General features: G+C 40.3%; 1 protein-coding gene across 1 annotated transcript in view; it reads left to right on the top strand.

Annotated features, from left to right (window-relative positions):
• Positions 1 to 17,642, top strand: part of stard13a (StAR related lipid transfer domain containing 13a) — a 49,244-nt gene that overhangs the window by 1,211 nt on the left and 30,391 nt on the right. Inside the window, exons 2-4 of the mRNA XM_085364542.1 lie at positions 3,708 to 3,842; positions 8,092 to 8,268; positions 11,253 to 11,283. Coding sequence (XP_085220668.1) covers positions 3,708 to 3,842; positions 8,092 to 8,268; positions 11,253 to 11,283 — 343 coding nt within the window. The remainder of the gene's footprint in view (positions 1 to 3,707; positions 3,843 to 8,091; positions 8,269 to 11,252; positions 11,284 to 17,642) is intronic.

Below are 17,642 nucleotides of genomic sequence, written 5' to 3'. Positions count from 1 at the left end.
GCGTGCACAGCAAGTTGTCATGTGCTGATCCAGTGCTGTATTTAGGCTATAGATGCAGGGCAGCAGGGGGTCTGCACAATGTATTTGAATTTTTTAAAGTAGCCTGTTTTGTTCTTTCTTTTTATTAAATGCATAAAACTTAAAAAAAAAAAGCTTCCATTTTTGTGTGCTACTAAATCTTTGCATTATTTCTTCAATTCAATTAAAAAAAAAGAGAGTCTAAGTAAATAGGAATCTTTCAGCAGGTTCCCCCCTGTTAGAAATTCCTCCCATATTTCCCTTGGCCTGGCCTGGCCTGGTCTGGCCCAGCATCTCCAATCCTCCCAGCATGCAACACACCAGCAGGCTTCCCGTAGTGTGACAGTGCCCCTGACTGTGTTCTCACACCTGTCAGAGCAGCCCTCAGCTGCTGGCACGTTTCCACAACAGTCCTCTGGTTTGCTGTACGCAGCTTTCCCGCCTTGGCCTGAAATAAAAGGATTATGACCAAGTAGCTTTTCAAGTTACTTATTGACAAACTGAGGCCGGGGCTCATTTGAATACCTGTTTAATTGAAGGGAACCCCACTGCTGTTTCACACATTCCTGGAATATTTTGGCCTGAGCAGTTTGGACACATCCCCCGAATGTGGACGACATTTTTGCCAAATTAAATGTTTAAAAGCAAGTAATTAAACTTTGCTTGGAATAAAATGTGTCTTGCAGGCTTGGTGATAATTATTCTGCCTTATTAATAGCTCAGATGTGAAGGTGTATTAATCGTTGCCACAGATTTGTCGTTAGTCTCTGGCAGCCTGCTGTCATGCCACGAAACTTGAGAAAAATAAATCTGTGTTTTTACAGATAATGATATGACTTCACTTTCTTGAATTTGTGTCTGTGTGAGTATTATTTCGCCTGAGATAACCCTTAATATCTGTAGTTTTCTGAATTTGGATGAATATTGTAGAATTACTTTGCACCTCTACTACCAGTGCTTACAAATGTCAAAGTACACCTAATACTTAAGAAAGCAAAAGCATTATTGGAGACTTCCCATCTCTAATTCAAGTTACAATCTGGTTAATTGTGTTTGGGATAATGAAAGAAGATGAAGTACTATAAGGGAATTACAGTTAGGCCAGCTAGTACTTTACCCTTTGTCTGGGCTGACATTTAGACCAAGTCTAGATACCCTTTAAAGAGTATTGGACAAGACTTAAGCCATGTTTTTATTAGGTCCACTTACAAGATAATATTCAGCTGCGTGAAGTAAAAAGAGAAAATAGTATTTGCTATTTGATTTCATTTATTAAGGGGAAAAAGCTACCCAAAGCTATCTGGCCATTTTGTAAAAAAGTAGTTACTGTTTGTGTCATTTTTGGCATCAAGAGCTGAAATGTTAAAACTGTTTGTCATAAGTGGAAATGAGTCTTTCACATCACTGTGGGGGAATTTTAACCCACTCTTCTTTGCAGAATTGTTTTATTTCATCCACATTAGAGGGTTTTCCAGCATGAATGACCAGTTTAAGCTCATAGCAAAGCACCTCAACTAACATGACTCCAGACCTGTATGAGGCCACCCCATAAACATTCATTTTAGATTTTTTTTGAGCCATTCAGATGTGGACTTGCTGGTGTGTTTTGGATTATTGTCCTGCTTCAGAACTGGAGTGTGCTTCAGCTTGAAGACACAAACTAATGCTCTCTACTAATGTTAGAGAGGAGAATTCATGGATCCAACAATTGCAGGAAGTCTTCCATGTCCAGCAAAGCAGCCCCAGACCATCACACTACATTACCATGTTGGACTGCTGGTGTGATGCTGTGTTAGTTTATGCAGATGTCACAGGACACAAACCCTCCAAAAGTTTGAGGTTTGTCTCATCAGTCGACAGAATATTTTCTCAAAAGTCTTGGGGATCATTGAGATGTTTTTTGGCAAATGTGAAATGAGTCTTCTAACCAGTCCCAGTCTTTTGACTTGTGTCTATGTTGACATTCAACATTATTGTTGAATTGTGACCTCTGACTTTAACTGAGGCAAGTGAGGCCTGCAGTTCTTTAAATCTTCTTCTGGGTTCTCTCACGACTTCCTGGATGAGTCGTCAGTGTCCTGTTGGAGTAATTTTGGCAGGTCAGCCACTCCTGGGAAGGTGTTCCAAGTTTCCTCTATTTGTGGTTAATGGCTCACTGTGGTTGAGTGGATACCCAAAGCCTTTGAAGTGTCTCTGTAACCCTTATCAAACTGACAGATGTCGACTTTGTTTCTCAGCTGTTTCTTTAGATTGTGGCATGATGTGTTGATTTTTCTTTATCTGTTAGTCTACCTCACATTGTCAGACGGGGTCTATTTAAGTGATTCCTTGATTCAGCAGGTCTGGAAGTAATCGGGCTTGGGTGCGTCTACTGAAATCGAACTCAGCTTGCCAAAAAAAATGTGGTTAATCAGAGTTAAATTATGATTTAACAAGAGGGCGCAAGGGTGTGATAACCCTTAATAAATTAAATCATCATTTTGTATTTCCTTGGGTTACTTTGTCTGATATAAAAATTTGTTTGATGATCTAAAACATGTAAGTACAACAGGCAAACAGACTGTATATGAAAGTATTTATCAATGATAAAGCTGCAGGAAAAAAACTATATCAAAATAACAGGCATCTTAGCCTCTCCATATAATGAAAAGGTCTTTTAGCAAATATGTCAGGATGCATTAAAAGCTCTATCTTCTCTGATCCCTCAGAGAGAAGTATATTAACATTTCATGAGCTTTGAGAGCACTCTGTCTGTGCTTGTGTATGCTATGGTGTGCATTTGTGTTCGTGTTGGCACATTTACATTCACATGCTTGTGTCTGCAGTCACTCGTGCCATTGAAAAGCCTCCACTAGATGTGTTCTCCCGTCACTCTGTCACCCACAGTGAGGGTAAAAATAGCACCCCGGTGATAGAAACCCTTCTGTGTTCCCGTGTGTGGAATCTGGAGATGTGGGGGCCGTAACGTGCAGGAAATGACTTTGCTGCCAAAGCCCTTATTGCTGATATTTTTCAAACTGGTCAACATGATGGCTTTGGGAAAGGGAGTGGACAGAAGGGTGTGTTTGTGTCCGTAAGTGGGTGGGTGAGCGCATGCTTGTGTATAGCTATGCATGTGTGTGTGTGAGTGAGGGGGCTGTTTTTGGATTTCAAGCTCCTCAAAGGGGCCCTATGTGCTACTATCAGCCCCTGGGACTCTGGGGTTGGCAGCAGAGCCCCGAAACAAAGCAGTTTGTTCATTTCCTGGAAGGCGAGTGAACAAGTGTCTCAGTCAGAGCCCGTGACCAATGGGTGTAGAAGGAAAGCGAGGGAAATTGAGGGTGTAGTGCATGACTATTGGTCTGGAGAGATACTACACATTTACATAACATGCAGTGCTGCTGTGATATGAAGCAAAGCTTACTCTTTACAGGCGACAGTCTTTGACAAAAATGTATCTGCTCTACAAAAATCACACTGAGACATGATTAGACTGCAAAGTCTACCCTTAGTTAGGCTGAAAAAGCCCAGTGTTCATCTCTAAGGAGCCCTATAGGGAGTGAAAGGTGGAGTAGAAGAATGAGGAAGAGGAGTATATGGTTTTAGGTTCAGCATACACGAAAGGCGTAGTGTAAGATTATCCCCAGAGCTTGTCCTTGAGAAATATTTTCCTGCATTTGTTTTTTTTGTTTTTTTACCTATACGTTCAGGCTTCTGCGTATGACTCCATGACCCTGCTGATGAAAAAGTTGGACCACCTCAATGAGGGCATCCAAGAAGTCCAAGGCGCAATTTCCTCCTACTCAAATGAGGCCAGTGCTGATGAGGAGCAGCAGAGCACCACAGTGAGTCAAGTACAAGTAATGTTATGTTTATTCACATCAGGCTCTCAGAATGCTTTGAATGAATGAAGATTATACGTGGTGATTAAAAAGAAACTCACAGACTTAAAGCTGAAGGAACATAAAGGTGAAGTGAAACATTTCTTAATACACATTCACATGTAGCAAGTACGCTGTGCATCACTTAGAGAAACTTAGACAGTGAGGCTTGTAAAATGTAGAAGTTCACTGATTTACGCAGGTTTTTTATGCACGCATTCAAGTTGAGATTGCAACTGAATGCATTCTGCTGATGAAGAGAAGACATTAAACCTGGAGAGATTCTCTGTTCGGGAGGTATTAAATGAGGGAATTTATCAATATTAAAACTACAGCATATGCAAAAGTCATGAGTCACCCCTCATTTCTATATGTTTTGCTTTGAAAATGGGAAACAGGTGATTTATTAAAAAGTGTGCATAGAAAAACAGAAATACAGTACATAAGGATAACTGTACAATTCTAACAAGTTTGAGAGTCAGTGTTTGTATGAACCATTATTCCTCAGTATAGGAAGACGTCTCTCAGGCAGCTTTCCTGTAATTTATTGCTTGTGTCTTCACGGATAGTTCTCCAGGATTCCTGAAGGGCATTCAAAGCTCTTTTCTGGATATTGGCTGCCTTTTTTTCTGTGGTATTTATTTATGGTGAATTAAAGTCTGAATGTTCCCGTGAGCCTAATTCCATCAATTTTTATCTCCAACACTACTGACTGAATTGCAGCCTGAGCCTCAGATGTCTGTAGACACTCACTGTTGTACATCTCTCCTGATCTTCATATGCATTATACATACAGTACATACTGGACATAACACATATTAAACATGCATGAAGTCAACAATTTGAGTCAAAATTCCACATTTGGGTTTATCACTACATATGACCGTAACATAATAGTGTGTTTTTGCAACAGGCTGCTAGTAATAGAGCGCCAGAAGATAAAATTTAAACTGAGTTTGGCGCTTTTTTTTTTTTACACTCGAATCAGTCACAGGTCATTGTTAAGTGGCTTAACAAACATTCAAGTATAAGAACTGAACTGAAAATGAGCAAAAAAAAAGGAAACGCAAGACCTTCAGAAAACCTGGAGCACTATTGCTCAAGACAAATGATATGATGATAAAGACGTCCTGCAGGGAAAAATATAAAGAAATGACATGTGGTTAAAGACTTTTTTGCACAATACTGTGGTATTCAGTGCAGTCACCAAGTCAAGAGGAAAGAGACGTTTTAACACCACAGTTGTTAGTTTTTGTAGCACAGTTTGTGCAGCGTGGTGACGGAGGCATCTTGTCTTGTTTTGGTTTCCTCCTCACAGACTGAACACATGTATGTGTTTACCAGTGATTTTTAATTATAAATGGATGAGTGTGAAGGCCATGAACGGTTATATCTCTCTCTCAGCCCTTTGTTGGACTGCCAATATCATCCAGGTTGGAAACTGCCTCTCACTCAAAGTCAGCGGGTAAATCAATGATAAAACTCAGTAATGACCACTCAAGACAAATTTGTTGTATCAGATAAGCTGATTTTTTTTTCACTGGTTGATTTGCTGCACAAAGTTTGAATTCTAAGTGAAATATTAAATTGAGTATTGTGTGGGCCACTGCTTTGGTTATAGCAAAAATGATTGCTTTTTAAACAAAGCTTTAGCAACATTTTACTGACTGCGTATATTCATCATCAACACAGAATGTACCATTCACACATGTTAGACAGGCCTCAGTTTTCTATCTCCTCCCCCCTGTTAAGCTACCCACCTTTCATTTAACAAGGCAGCATAGCTAAGAATATTAGTTTGGATGTTCTCCAAGCCTGTTGTTTTTCCATCATTAAGGCATTTCACAAATCAAACAGATCTTGACTCATTTGGCATCCACCTGGATAAAGCGCCGTGTCTCCAGAAAGCAGATTACAGGAGCTGAGCTCGTCATTTCGGCTCGCTGTTATTTTACAGGTGTATTTAACATAGTTTTTGGAAGAGGAACACGGTCTGCGGATGGCTGTGCTGCTCTGCTCTCACACAGCATTCCAGCTGCCTCATTACGCTTACCAAGTGTAAATCTGGTAACCTCAAAAGCTCTTTAACCAGCAGCACAGAACTTCAGGAATGTAATAAAATGGTGGTATTTAATCGCGCTAATCTCATCCAAACTGTCTGGAAACAGCAATAAAGCGCGTTTACAGTATCTCTCCGTTTTTAGCTTTATGTGCCACATTCTCTGTGGAGCACGTAAACACACTTTTATTTTCAGTGACAGCAGCATTTTGAATACAAGTGGTGAATTTAGCCGTCTTATGGTGGAAGAAGCACAGAATCTCTTTTATAGATTCACTAAACCCAATGACTTGCAATCTATTTCTTTCTTCTTCTTTTTTTATAGCAAAAAGGTCATCCTTGTTTTGGAGCACAACAGAGGTATTTATATGAGTTAAAAATATGCAATATCCAGCTAAATATCAAAGGTTCCTGGTATATACTGCCACGTTATTCCTCTAAACAACACTCTTCATCAGTCTTGCCTTTGATTTGGCCCAAAGTTTAAGGTCATGTGCTCAATATAGAAAAACTAGTGAGTTCAGTGCTCCAAATAATATTCTCTTTCATTCTTTCCTCAGACACTATCCTGCAATCATGAAGTACCCTACATGCTCATTATACTTTCCAGAATTGCGTTAGCTATGTCGGTGTAAAAAGTTGTTATTTGTGTCCTTGCTTTTGTCATGATAGTCATAGAATCACAGCTCACATGGGTGATGGTCCCAGTCAAGCATTTGGATCCCGACTGCAATATCTCAACTATTAAATTGATCACTGTGACATTTTGATAGGGCGGTTAGGGATGTTGTTGGGTTCTCACATAGTCAACATGACTGAGTGACTTTCATCTAATGCAGCCATGAGGTTCATATTTATGCCTTTTAGTGAAATGAACGAATTACAGTGAATCTCAGGGCACATTTAAGTGCACCTCAGGAGGAATTGTGACAGAAACCTTCCAGTGAACTAATGTTCATGCTTCATGCTGCACTGTTCAGAGCTGCTAGAGCTGCTTTTGTGTAATGAAGAGGTGTGCACTGTGGTAATATCCTCAGTGCCCGGCTAGTTCATAGAAAGAACCGAAATATCAAAGTCAAACAAACCTTTTTATGTAAGAGTAACACAATTAAAATTAAAGATTAGTTTTGGGGACACGGTGTCCCTGATGTTTTTATGTAACTTTGACCACACAGTTATATAAAACTAGCAACAGCATCATGCCATCTCTATGATGGCAATGCTCTGCAAGGTCAGAGGGGGAATTTTCTGCACAGACAAGCCTTGTGTGCTGTAATAAAGAGAAAATGTGGCTCTCTATCCATGCACTTGTAGATGGAAATCTTGGTGGGGAAATCAGCATGCCGTTTACAGACACGAATGCCATCCCTGCTTCAGTTACACACGCTCACATTTGCACACACATCCCTGTTATCAACTCAGCGATGGACAGGAGGGAAGAGCGGGAAGCATGACGGCGGGTCTTCCCACTGCTGGGTACAGTAGTTGAGCAATCAGGTCAAGCTGGACTTTCCAGTGTTGTCACTGAGCGGAGATACTTATGGCATAAAGGGGGATTTTTCAGAATAAGAGAAGGGCAGATATATCATTACCAGTGTCTTATGTCTTTCATCACACACCACCAACACCAGCTCCACGAAATACTCCACAGAAACCAGAGAGCTGCTGAAGAGACAGGTGACATGAGGACAGGGACTGGGGTAAGAAATTGAAGGGGACACAACTACATGGAAACTTTCTATAAAGAAAATTAGAGTTATGTTATTTAAACTGGCATTTGTCATGAGGAATTAAGATTTTGTTGTTCACCATGCCATAAAAAAATTTCAGAAATCAGGGATTACCATTGGTTATGAAACATGTTTTGACTTCATTTCTTCTGTTCTTCCTTATAGTTTTAATTCTTGATGGTCAACATGTATTTATTTTTTTTAATCGCTTATTGTCAAAATAAAATCTAAATATAATGCTAAATAAAATCATGTATGTCCTTTAAAAGCTTTGAAATCATTTTGTGTTCTGATGACGAGTGAGCTGAATTTGTTGTTGGATTTTTCTTCAGCTGCTGCTTTTAAAAGTGACACTGAACCTTCAGCTGGCTTGAAGTCTCATGCTGCTCCATCTCACTGTTTTTCTTCCCTTTGGTCCTCCCAGGGTTCTGTGGCTGTAGACAGGATGGTAAGCCGAGTAAATCAGGATCAGGGAACCTCCAGATTTCCAGACAAATCTGAGCCACTGTCCAGGCGCTGCTCAAGACCTTTGACCCGCAGCAGACCACTGACGCGCTCGTCCCTCTCATCCCCTATACACCTGCAGGCCCGCCGGGCTAGGGTGAGTTAGGCTGAGTTTCTATGTGTGTGAGTTTGTGAGGTGAGAGTGACACATCTGCTTGTCTAACTGAATGAGTCTTTGCTGTGAAGTCAGTGGATTAAAATGAGTGCAGTGCTCCTGATAATCATTAATACTGTAGACGAGGTAACAGGAAGGTGTTTGGAAGGATATGAGCTGCAGTCAAAAAGCTGCAGTCTTCAACATGAAAAAGCCCTTTTTGCTCAGTTTGATTACAGATTAATACATTACATCCTCAGACACAAGGTGATAAGATGTCTCACTTTGATTAAATTAATGCAAACCTAGAATCTTTCCAGCAGTTACTCCTGAGTTACTTTTTTGATAAACACACAAAAGATGATCCTGTAGACCGGCTCTGCAGATATATAGTCTGTCTGATTCAGCTGAGGTCAGTTATTTCGGGAAATGTTTTCAATTTGTAACACCAACTGAGTAAAACCTTTAGGCTGCGATGTGTAATTGTGAACAATCTTTGCACTTCCTCTTGTATTTTATGTCTAATATTGGGAATTTCTAGGCAGAGCTTTTAAGGAATGCGTCTGCTTGTTTATTGTTTTGACTACTAGTCAGGATTTATCCCCTGCCTTTTTCTGGGCCTCTGTCTAGTCTGCATTACCCCTGCTGTTGTGTAAATAAGGCGAAAGTCAAATTAGGAGACAGCTCCGCTCCATCCGGCAGTATGCAAGGTCACTGTTTTCTCTGTCAGCACTGCAGCAGCAACACAAACTATCACAAATACACCACTGCTCATCCACCAATGAGTGGAGGCCAGAAATAAGGAAAGGGGGAGTTATAGTCCACAACCTCCCCATACATTTTTGTTATTGAAATATAGTTTTTTTAACGAATGATGTGTGCAGTCCTTTTAAAAAGTCTTGAGGCTCTCCATGTTTCTTTATATTTTACTTCCAAGGAGACACACTTTCTTGTAGTTTTTTAAAGAGGACTTGATAAATTGTTTTCCAGTCTTACTGAAGGGCTTTCAAAGGTTTTCTTTGGATGTTTTTCACTGATTTTCAGTCCAGTCTATCTGCCTGAGCATGTTCAGAGGAATGATACGAACCGTTCATATAAATAAGGCTTCTAACTCAAGAGAAGAGCCAGTGTTGTGTCTCTTTACAACTCAGCAAACAAGCTATTTGAAATTATATGTTTAGGTGCTTTGTTACTAGCAGACTGTTTCAAAAACGTAACGTAAAATAGTATTTTGTTATCAACAAGGTGAATCCTAAACAGACATTAGCTGAAAACCTACTGTATCCTAGCATGGAGTTCAATGTGAGTTTTAAAATAACTGTGAAACTGGACAGAAAAAAATCTAGCAAATACCTGATGCAGGACTTAAGAGATGCATCCAGCCCTGATACAACTCTTTGGTCTGTATGCAGGTCAATTTTTAGTTGTGTATATGTTTGTCTGCACATATGTTTGTGGGGACCAAAAATTGGAATGTTAATATACTTGTGGGGACCAACAGTCCCTTATGGGGACAAAATGCCCATCCCCACGAGTTCGAAGCCATTTTTGAGGCTCAAAATGTGGTTTTAGTGTTTAGTGTTTTAATGGGTTACAGTTAGGTTATGGTTACGTTTAGGCATTTTTGATGGTTAGGGTTAAAGTTTGTGTGTGTGTTTGGATGGAGGTAGAGGGAGCTCTAGGGACCATGGGATCAAACTGATGCAGAGGCGTGGATTTATTTTCTTCTAACCATGACTGATAAAGCACAGCTGCCTAAACTTTCTCTCTTTCTTTCTCACACAGACACGAACACACACACACACACACACACACACACACACACACAAGCACGAGAGAGATCAAGATCAGATCAAAGGCACATTTGCATCAAAGCTATTTGTAAAAGCTTTTCTGAAAATAAGCTGATCCACCCTTCCTTTGTTCACTTTTCAGCTGTGAACTTTAAAACAGCAACATTCAGAAGCTTGTAGGAGCTGATTGAGGGGCTGCTATACACTACTGTTTCAGCACCGAGCATGAAACATTAAACAAAAATCTACTGCTACTCTCACCTTCTGACTTTGTGGATCAATTAGAATGTTTTTACATTATTACATATATAGCAGACATTGCTGACAATCATCTATCATATGATTGTCAGCAAACAAGACTGTTTTGTTAAAATGAGCATTGAAGTGCTTTTATTTTGAAAGCATAACTGACCATTTAGACAATATAAATAACTGCTTTCATGTGAAACTTCACTTTTACTATGCATCTGTCCTTTTTAATTGTGAACTGACAGTAGAGATAACGATTTGAGTAATACACAGTTTGACCTCAGGAAAACCCAGGATGATCACACTGAAGTTCAGTGAATCTCAGCTTTTTTGCATGGATGTGGGGTTTTCCATTCGTTGCACACTGTCTGTGTCAGGATGAAGTTTCCCACACAGAGGAAATTGGACTCTTGGGATCCCAAATCTTTCAGTTTATCAATTTTTGTGAACAAGGATGCTAACTGCATGTGTAATGCTCATCTCCTCATCCGAGTCTAACCTTTTGTTCTGACTTGTGCTGTCAGAAAATCACACAGGGACTAAAATCTATCCACTGTACTCAAGTTTAATGGAATGATTTACGATGATTTAAGTAGCTTTTTCTCGGACAGCCCTCTGCCTCAATCACCAAAAGCATGTCAGCGAGTGTACCACATATCCTTCACATGTGACACTTTTTCCTTTTAATTCCCAATAAATCTTTGGTAATACTAGTAAATAAGCTGTCTGGGCTTTGTGGGTTTTCATGAGATCGTATGGCATAAACAGTCATGAAATATGTTTCTCTTATTTGAGACAGATTTGGAATTTGAGTCATATTCCCAGTGTAGCTACTGCTGCTGTACGAAAAGCGTGTATGAGGGAAACAATGAGATTACTCTGCACTGTTTTACACGGCATTTGTACTTAACTCCTATTTTTTCCTCTTCTCTTTTTCCACGCCAGGCTACTGGAAAGATGACCAGCGACTTGGCAGGTACGATACCTTTTACAACAAGAGTGTGTGTGCTTGTGTGTGTGAGTTGGCGGCTGTGTACTTTCACTGTCCTTTCTGTTGGATTGTTTGCATTCCCACTTTGGGATAAAGCTGGCTTCTGGGAATATCTCCCTCAGGATTTCCAGCCAGTAGGTCAGCCACTCAGACGTAATGATATACTGTTTCTGCTGAAAATGCACACACACACACGCACGCACACGCATACACATGTATATTTAGGTGCAAAGCCATAGATAGTAAAACACACAAGCCATCTCTGCTTTGAAGCTGTGGTTTGGTGGAATTTTTTATGTGATAACAAACAGAGGTTTAACATCTCAGTCAACAAAACACACAAAAAAAGGTCTTTAATCAAAAATATCTTTTCTTTTGTTTCTCTCTGGTCATCGCATTCCCACACACTGTGATACAAAGGTCTGGGTAGATGATTAATGAGCACAGCTCTGTCCCCGTCCGTATCTCTTATCCTCACAGTGTGTGTCCTTTGATTGACATGCACAGGCGTCACAGCTACTATAGTTAAGTGCAACCCAGGGAGATGTCTTGGTGACAGGGTCACATTCGCTGCACTGTGGAATTGTTTGCTTTTGTGTGTTTTGTCTGCATGTGTGTGTACCTGTATGTACGTTTGTGTAACGCTCGGAGTGTCTCAGATGTATTGCATCCAGTCAGACGTCTGGTGTGCGCAATGAATCCTTGGAGGCCGCGGGGAGGTCAGAGGTAACGCAGTCAGAGGCGATGCTGTGAGTGGCGTGTGACGGGGATGTTTGTGTATTTATAAGTAAGAAAAATTTTATACAGACGTGGCGCGCCGAGGGAGGAGTCCAGATTAGATTTGCCAGCGGCAGCATACGTGTGTTACAGTCATATCTCTGCTCCCATTGCTGACATTCACCCTGTGCTCTCTGACAGATAAACAGGGATTTTTTTGCATTTGCTTTAAACACAACTAATGGCAGCCATACTGCGTTCTGTGAGGGATCTCTCCTTGTTTGTTTGCAGATTATTGTAATTTTCCTCAGTGTGTATTTATTCATTGTGACAGGTTTATTGAATATCTGTGGCCGCGTATCACAGGGGATGGTATGCATTTGCAACTCATGCGTTTTTCAAGCCTGTGGAGAAAAACACCTTAATCCCTGCAAAGGTTATGCTTTCAACATGAATATGCAGTAACAGGCATTTACGCACTTTTGATCTTAAATTAATTTGCATGTGAAGGTTCCCTTCGTAGTGCCTGTGGCGTCTTACATCAGCATCGCTGAATGTTGCACTTTTCTGCACCTTAACCCACTTAGAAACTTAAAATGAGGACAACTGTGATCATTTTGTTTCACCGAAGTGTCATTTCCCAGAGTAATCTGTCAATCTACCGCGTTATCCTGATTAAAATGTTCTAATTAGGTTAGGTTAGATTAACTGGTGATTCTAAATTGTAGGTGTGAATGGTTTCTCTCCGTGTTAGTCCTGCGACAGAGTAGTGACCTCTCCAGGGTATACCCTGCCTCTCGCACTATGACAGCTGGGATAGGCTCCCCCACGACTGTAAATTGGATAAATGGAAGAGAATGGATGATGGATTCCAAACAAAGTAATGTTGCAGCAGCTAATCTCCTTAAAGCAGATAGAAAGGTGCAGACCTGGGACTTTATTAAGCAAAGCAGTGACCTCATTCTTCCTAGTATCAATAACAGGAACTCTTATGTGTTGAAAGTCCACTTCATGAAATTACCCTTTTTGGGTTTTGCATTTTTTCAGACAGGCCACACACTGTCACTTCTCTGGCAAAGGTATTTAAGTAGAGCGCTGCTATTTTATAGCAGCCGATAAGCTACAGATGACCTTGGTTTAAAAAATGCACACTGACACACATTCTCCCCATTTTCACTGCAGCCCAGGATTATACATAACATATAATCCATCAGTATTTTTTCATGATTGAAAGGTGCTTAGGGAGGATGTGAGTAGCCTATGGCCCGCTGCCCTTTAAGTGTGTCTTTTGTCGGTCTGTGATATGTTTTAAAAATGTCTGGCTAACCTGCAGCTCCTGCTGGCTTCTGGTTCACATTTTCTGCTGATATTTAGCCCAAATGTTTAAAAAGCATAATTGTAGTTATTGTTAAAGTGACAAAAATCATCCTATTTAACATAAAACATGTTTCAGTTTGACTGTAAAATTCTGCTGCTGTGTGTTTTGGATGAGTAGAAGTTTGCTCAGCAATTATGTTGCAATAAACCTTTATAACTTAATGTGATGTGCAGACCCACCCGACAGCAAACATTAAAGGTTTGTAGTCTGATGTAGGAGGTCCCTTATAAAGCTTTTGCTTGGCATGTGTGCTACAGTGTGTGTTTGTGTGTGTGTAAATATTGCTGCAATATGCAGCAGTGCTTTAACAAGTCTGGAAGTGGATTTGGCTGTAGTCCAGCTCTCTCCTGCTCTTCCCTCCTTCACCTCCCTTTTCATTTTTCTGCTGTCCTTCTGCCCTCTGCTGTCTCTGTTGAATTTCTAAACTCCCACAGTGAATTTCTTTTTTTTGTTTTAATGTTTCAATATAAAATAAAAGACTCTCCCTCACCCTAAAAGCTCAGACTTGGAGACTTGGGCAGGATGTAGTTCAATTAACCACACAGCAAGCCATATTATTTACCAGGTAATTGCATTAAAACACTCCCAAAGGCACGGCTACCACGCCCGTCATTGAGAGGTCCAGTTCAGGGACTTGAATTAGCTGATGTGAAGCGTAGCAGACAGCTTCCAGTTAATGACACTTGTGTTTGAACCGTATAATGCACGACTTTCAGTCTTTATATAAAAATATACTCCCTGTTGTCTTGAAGGCGATTGAATCCACCCTTCGGAGCCACGCTCAAGTGGCCACTTTAGTTTTTGGCATTTCCATGTTGCCACTTTGTCCACAGCCGCTACTTGGCAGCAATGCTATGTTCACCTGGTAGCTGGTTGCTGATGGCTCTTTGCTGCACAGCAGTTAGTGTACAGTTAGAGTAGCAAAGTTCAGAAAGATGCCTACTAATGATCAAAGGCCTGAACCCTGTACTATGAAGTGAGTTCCACATACTCAGGGTATCTTTCCATTATCTGGATTCAGTTGCATTCCTGAATTCCTAACATTGTGTTGGGTGATCAGGATAAGCAGTCACACAAAGCTCGTTATCAACTTGTTAAGTTAACCCAGGGTTTACCCTGCACGTTCACATGAAAGGGTGGTCTTGGCAGCATCTGATCAATCTAAAAAAGGTATTACACGTGTCATATGACTCTTCATGTACAGAAAATGATCCCTATGAGTGCTTCCTACTGTTGCCAAAAGAACCAGAGAGGAATGCTGAAGAAAATCGTTAACCTGGTAATTAAGCACAGAGATTGGTAAAAGAAAGATTTTAATTCCAATTAATTATTTTATCACTAATTGCGCTCTCAGTTCTTCTGTTTATTTCTAAGGTCACAGCCGAAATTTTAAAGTGTCCATGTAGTGTATCCAAGTGTATCCACATTAAAGTTTGGACATTGCTTCAGTTTGTTACAGATTAACAAAAGAAATTAATTTGATTCAGTGAACAGGTATTCTTGCTGTTTAAGCATCAGAATACTTTATTAATCCCAGAAGAAATCGCAGTTGGCCCAATACAGTAAGAACAGCAGCAATCAAGTTAAAGCACTAATATTAAATAATACAATATATTCCCAAATATTGCATAATAGCTCTAATATATAAATATTCCCATATTACACAAAATTAAAATATAAAATAAAGTTAAAATTGACGTGCTCTTCTAATACTATCATACTCTTATTTTCTCTCTTTATAATACAGACCTCTGCACTACAAAGCAAGATTTTGTCTTATCCAGGTAAGTTCACAGTTAGCCCTGGGTTTTCAGTGCTACAAAGATGGTTACTTATGCTACAAAAATAATGACATAAATTCTTTTGTTTCCACAATTAACGTCAGTACGGACTTTAGAGTCTTGCAGTTAGTTTTACTTATTTAATTAAAATGTGTCCAGAAATGACAACAGAAAATGTAACAAACAGTGAGAACCATCCAAATGTTAAATACAGATGAAAGAAAATATAGACAGAAGGGTGACTGGGGCAGAGTGGAGACGTCTGGGAGACACAGTAGACACTAATCAGGGAAAACAAGAGAGGAGAAACAAAACTAAATAGAAAAGAAGAAGAAGAAACTATCAAAATAAAACTGGAAATAAGTCCTAAAAACACCCACCACACATACTTGACATTAGGATTCGGGAAACACAGGGAATGTAAAATAAACTGAAAACTCTAAACCTGAGCAGACTCCAGATAGCTATGATCAAGCTAAGGCCTGCGAATTAAAAGACAGAAACCAAGACCCCAAACAGGAATAATTACTGAAAGTGCAAAACTGAAACTCAGGCACAAGAACCAGCAGCATAATATACCCCAGGGTATAGATATAAAACCAGAATTCCCCAGGAATTCTCTCAGATTCTCAGATTATTCTGTCTTACTAACAGAGCTGTGATATGTGTGATATGTGATCAGTTTTTGGCATTAGGCATTTTTACCAACTTTCTTTCCTGGCTTCAAATAGGCTAAACGTTATTAATATATCGTCTCTATCCCAATGTGACTGACCAAAGAAGATAAAGCGCACGCTTTTACATTACAACGATTCTCCTCTCAAATACTCTGTGTTTTTCTTTCTGTGTGATTAACCTCTTCACATTGGCCCATCATATCGTTTCATCCTCCTTTGGAAAGTCAGCCACTCGGTTGCCAGTACACTTACTCTTAAACATTACACTTAAGTAATTGTGATTGGTCAGATGCTGCCAACGAGTCTCTGCTCATGTGAACACACAGAGGGAAAGCCTGGGTTTACTTAGGGTACGTGAATCGAGATAACGGAATGACATCCTCTGTATGTTGAACTTGCTTCATAGCACAGGCCTCGGAGCTGTGCCACAGGTCATAATCAATCACCAAAAAACAACGAGCAGGTCAAGGCATAAAATGCTCCACAAGTGCTCAGAGCGGAGCAGAACTGAGATGGATGATAACTCTGTGAGCTTGTCACATCCTTTAACACACAAAACACCATTTGATTTATTAATAATGTGAAAATATTAATAACAGCTGCTGTTATGTAAACATTCAGCCAGTCTTAGACAAACAGACTGACTAAATATAGCGAACGTGAAGAAGACACGGCGACTCGAGTTTCAGTCTGATTAGTCTAAATGTTTCACCGTAATCATACACTTGTAGTTAATTGTAACAAACGCTTCAAACATTCAACTGTACTACTTGTGTATTTCTATGTATATTTTGGTGTGAGTATTGGTGGTATGTTTTTATGTTTATCTTATGCAAACTTATGTGTTTACTGTGTGTGGTCTTGAAACCCTATCCCAACACTGAGGGCTCCAGGAAGGAAGTTAGTCCTTGAGGATTTTCCAGGTAAAAAATGTTTATTTTAACAGCTAGTGTCTTTAAAACGAGACAGAGGGCAATAAGGAGGTCTTATCAGCATATGATCTGCACTTCAATGACCTGTGGAGTTTCCCTATAGACCCCCCTCCCGGTCATGCCCCAGGTCCTTCTTCTTCCATGCCACAGTCTGCACCCCATGGTCTTCTCCATTTAGCTTGCAAACCCCCTCGTCTCTCTCCTCCTCTGTCTCCTTCGAGCCTGCTTTCCTCTTTTTCCCATCTGCATCGTCTCTCCCCTTTGGTCCACATGCCAAGACCATCACTTTGTGTCTCACGCCTCGGGTGGGCCACAGTAATAGCCATATCCTGTAGGTGATCCAGTCCCCAGAATAGGAGGTGGACAGTATCAACAGACTTATCTTCACAGGCTGGACAAGGGAAGTTGTTGTTGTTGTTACTGGAGAGTGTGCGGATAGAAACTCTGAATGAGCTCCTGACCCACTTTCCCCTCCTCCGGCTCTTTTTTCTGAGGGAGGTGACCGGAGTACAGCATTCCTCAATGACTGATGCAGAAACATCAAAGAATCTTTTTTTTTCTTTTTGCCTGTCCCGTTTGGCTCTTTTGCCATCAGAATTGTTGTCTAAAGGCAAAGAAAGATGCCCAACGGATTTACTTTACCAAACTGACCATCCCAGCCTTGCCATAATGGTCCATTTGATTCACCTTTTATTGTTTATTTTATTTTCACTTACTGAATACGGGACAGACTTGACTGGGGGAAAGAAGGGGAGAAAGAAAGAGGGAAAGAGAAACAGTTGAGAAGAGGGACGGGGGAGAAGGGCAAAAAACAAAAACCAACAGAACGGGCAGGAAAAAAAAGAAGAGAAAAAAATGC

Source organism: Diplotaxodon limnothrissa, linkage group LG10 (assembly GCF_057381915.1).
Source record: "Diplotaxodon limnothrissa isolate DT_005_m linkage group LG10, D_limnothrissa_male_GT1.1, whole genome shotgun sequence".
Lineage (NCBI taxonomy): Eukaryota > Metazoa > Chordata > Actinopteri > Cichliformes > Cichlidae > Diplotaxodon > Diplotaxodon limnothrissa.
The sequence above is the reverse complement of the archived record's forward strand: the minus strand, read 5'-3'. Positions and strand labels throughout refer to the sequence as shown.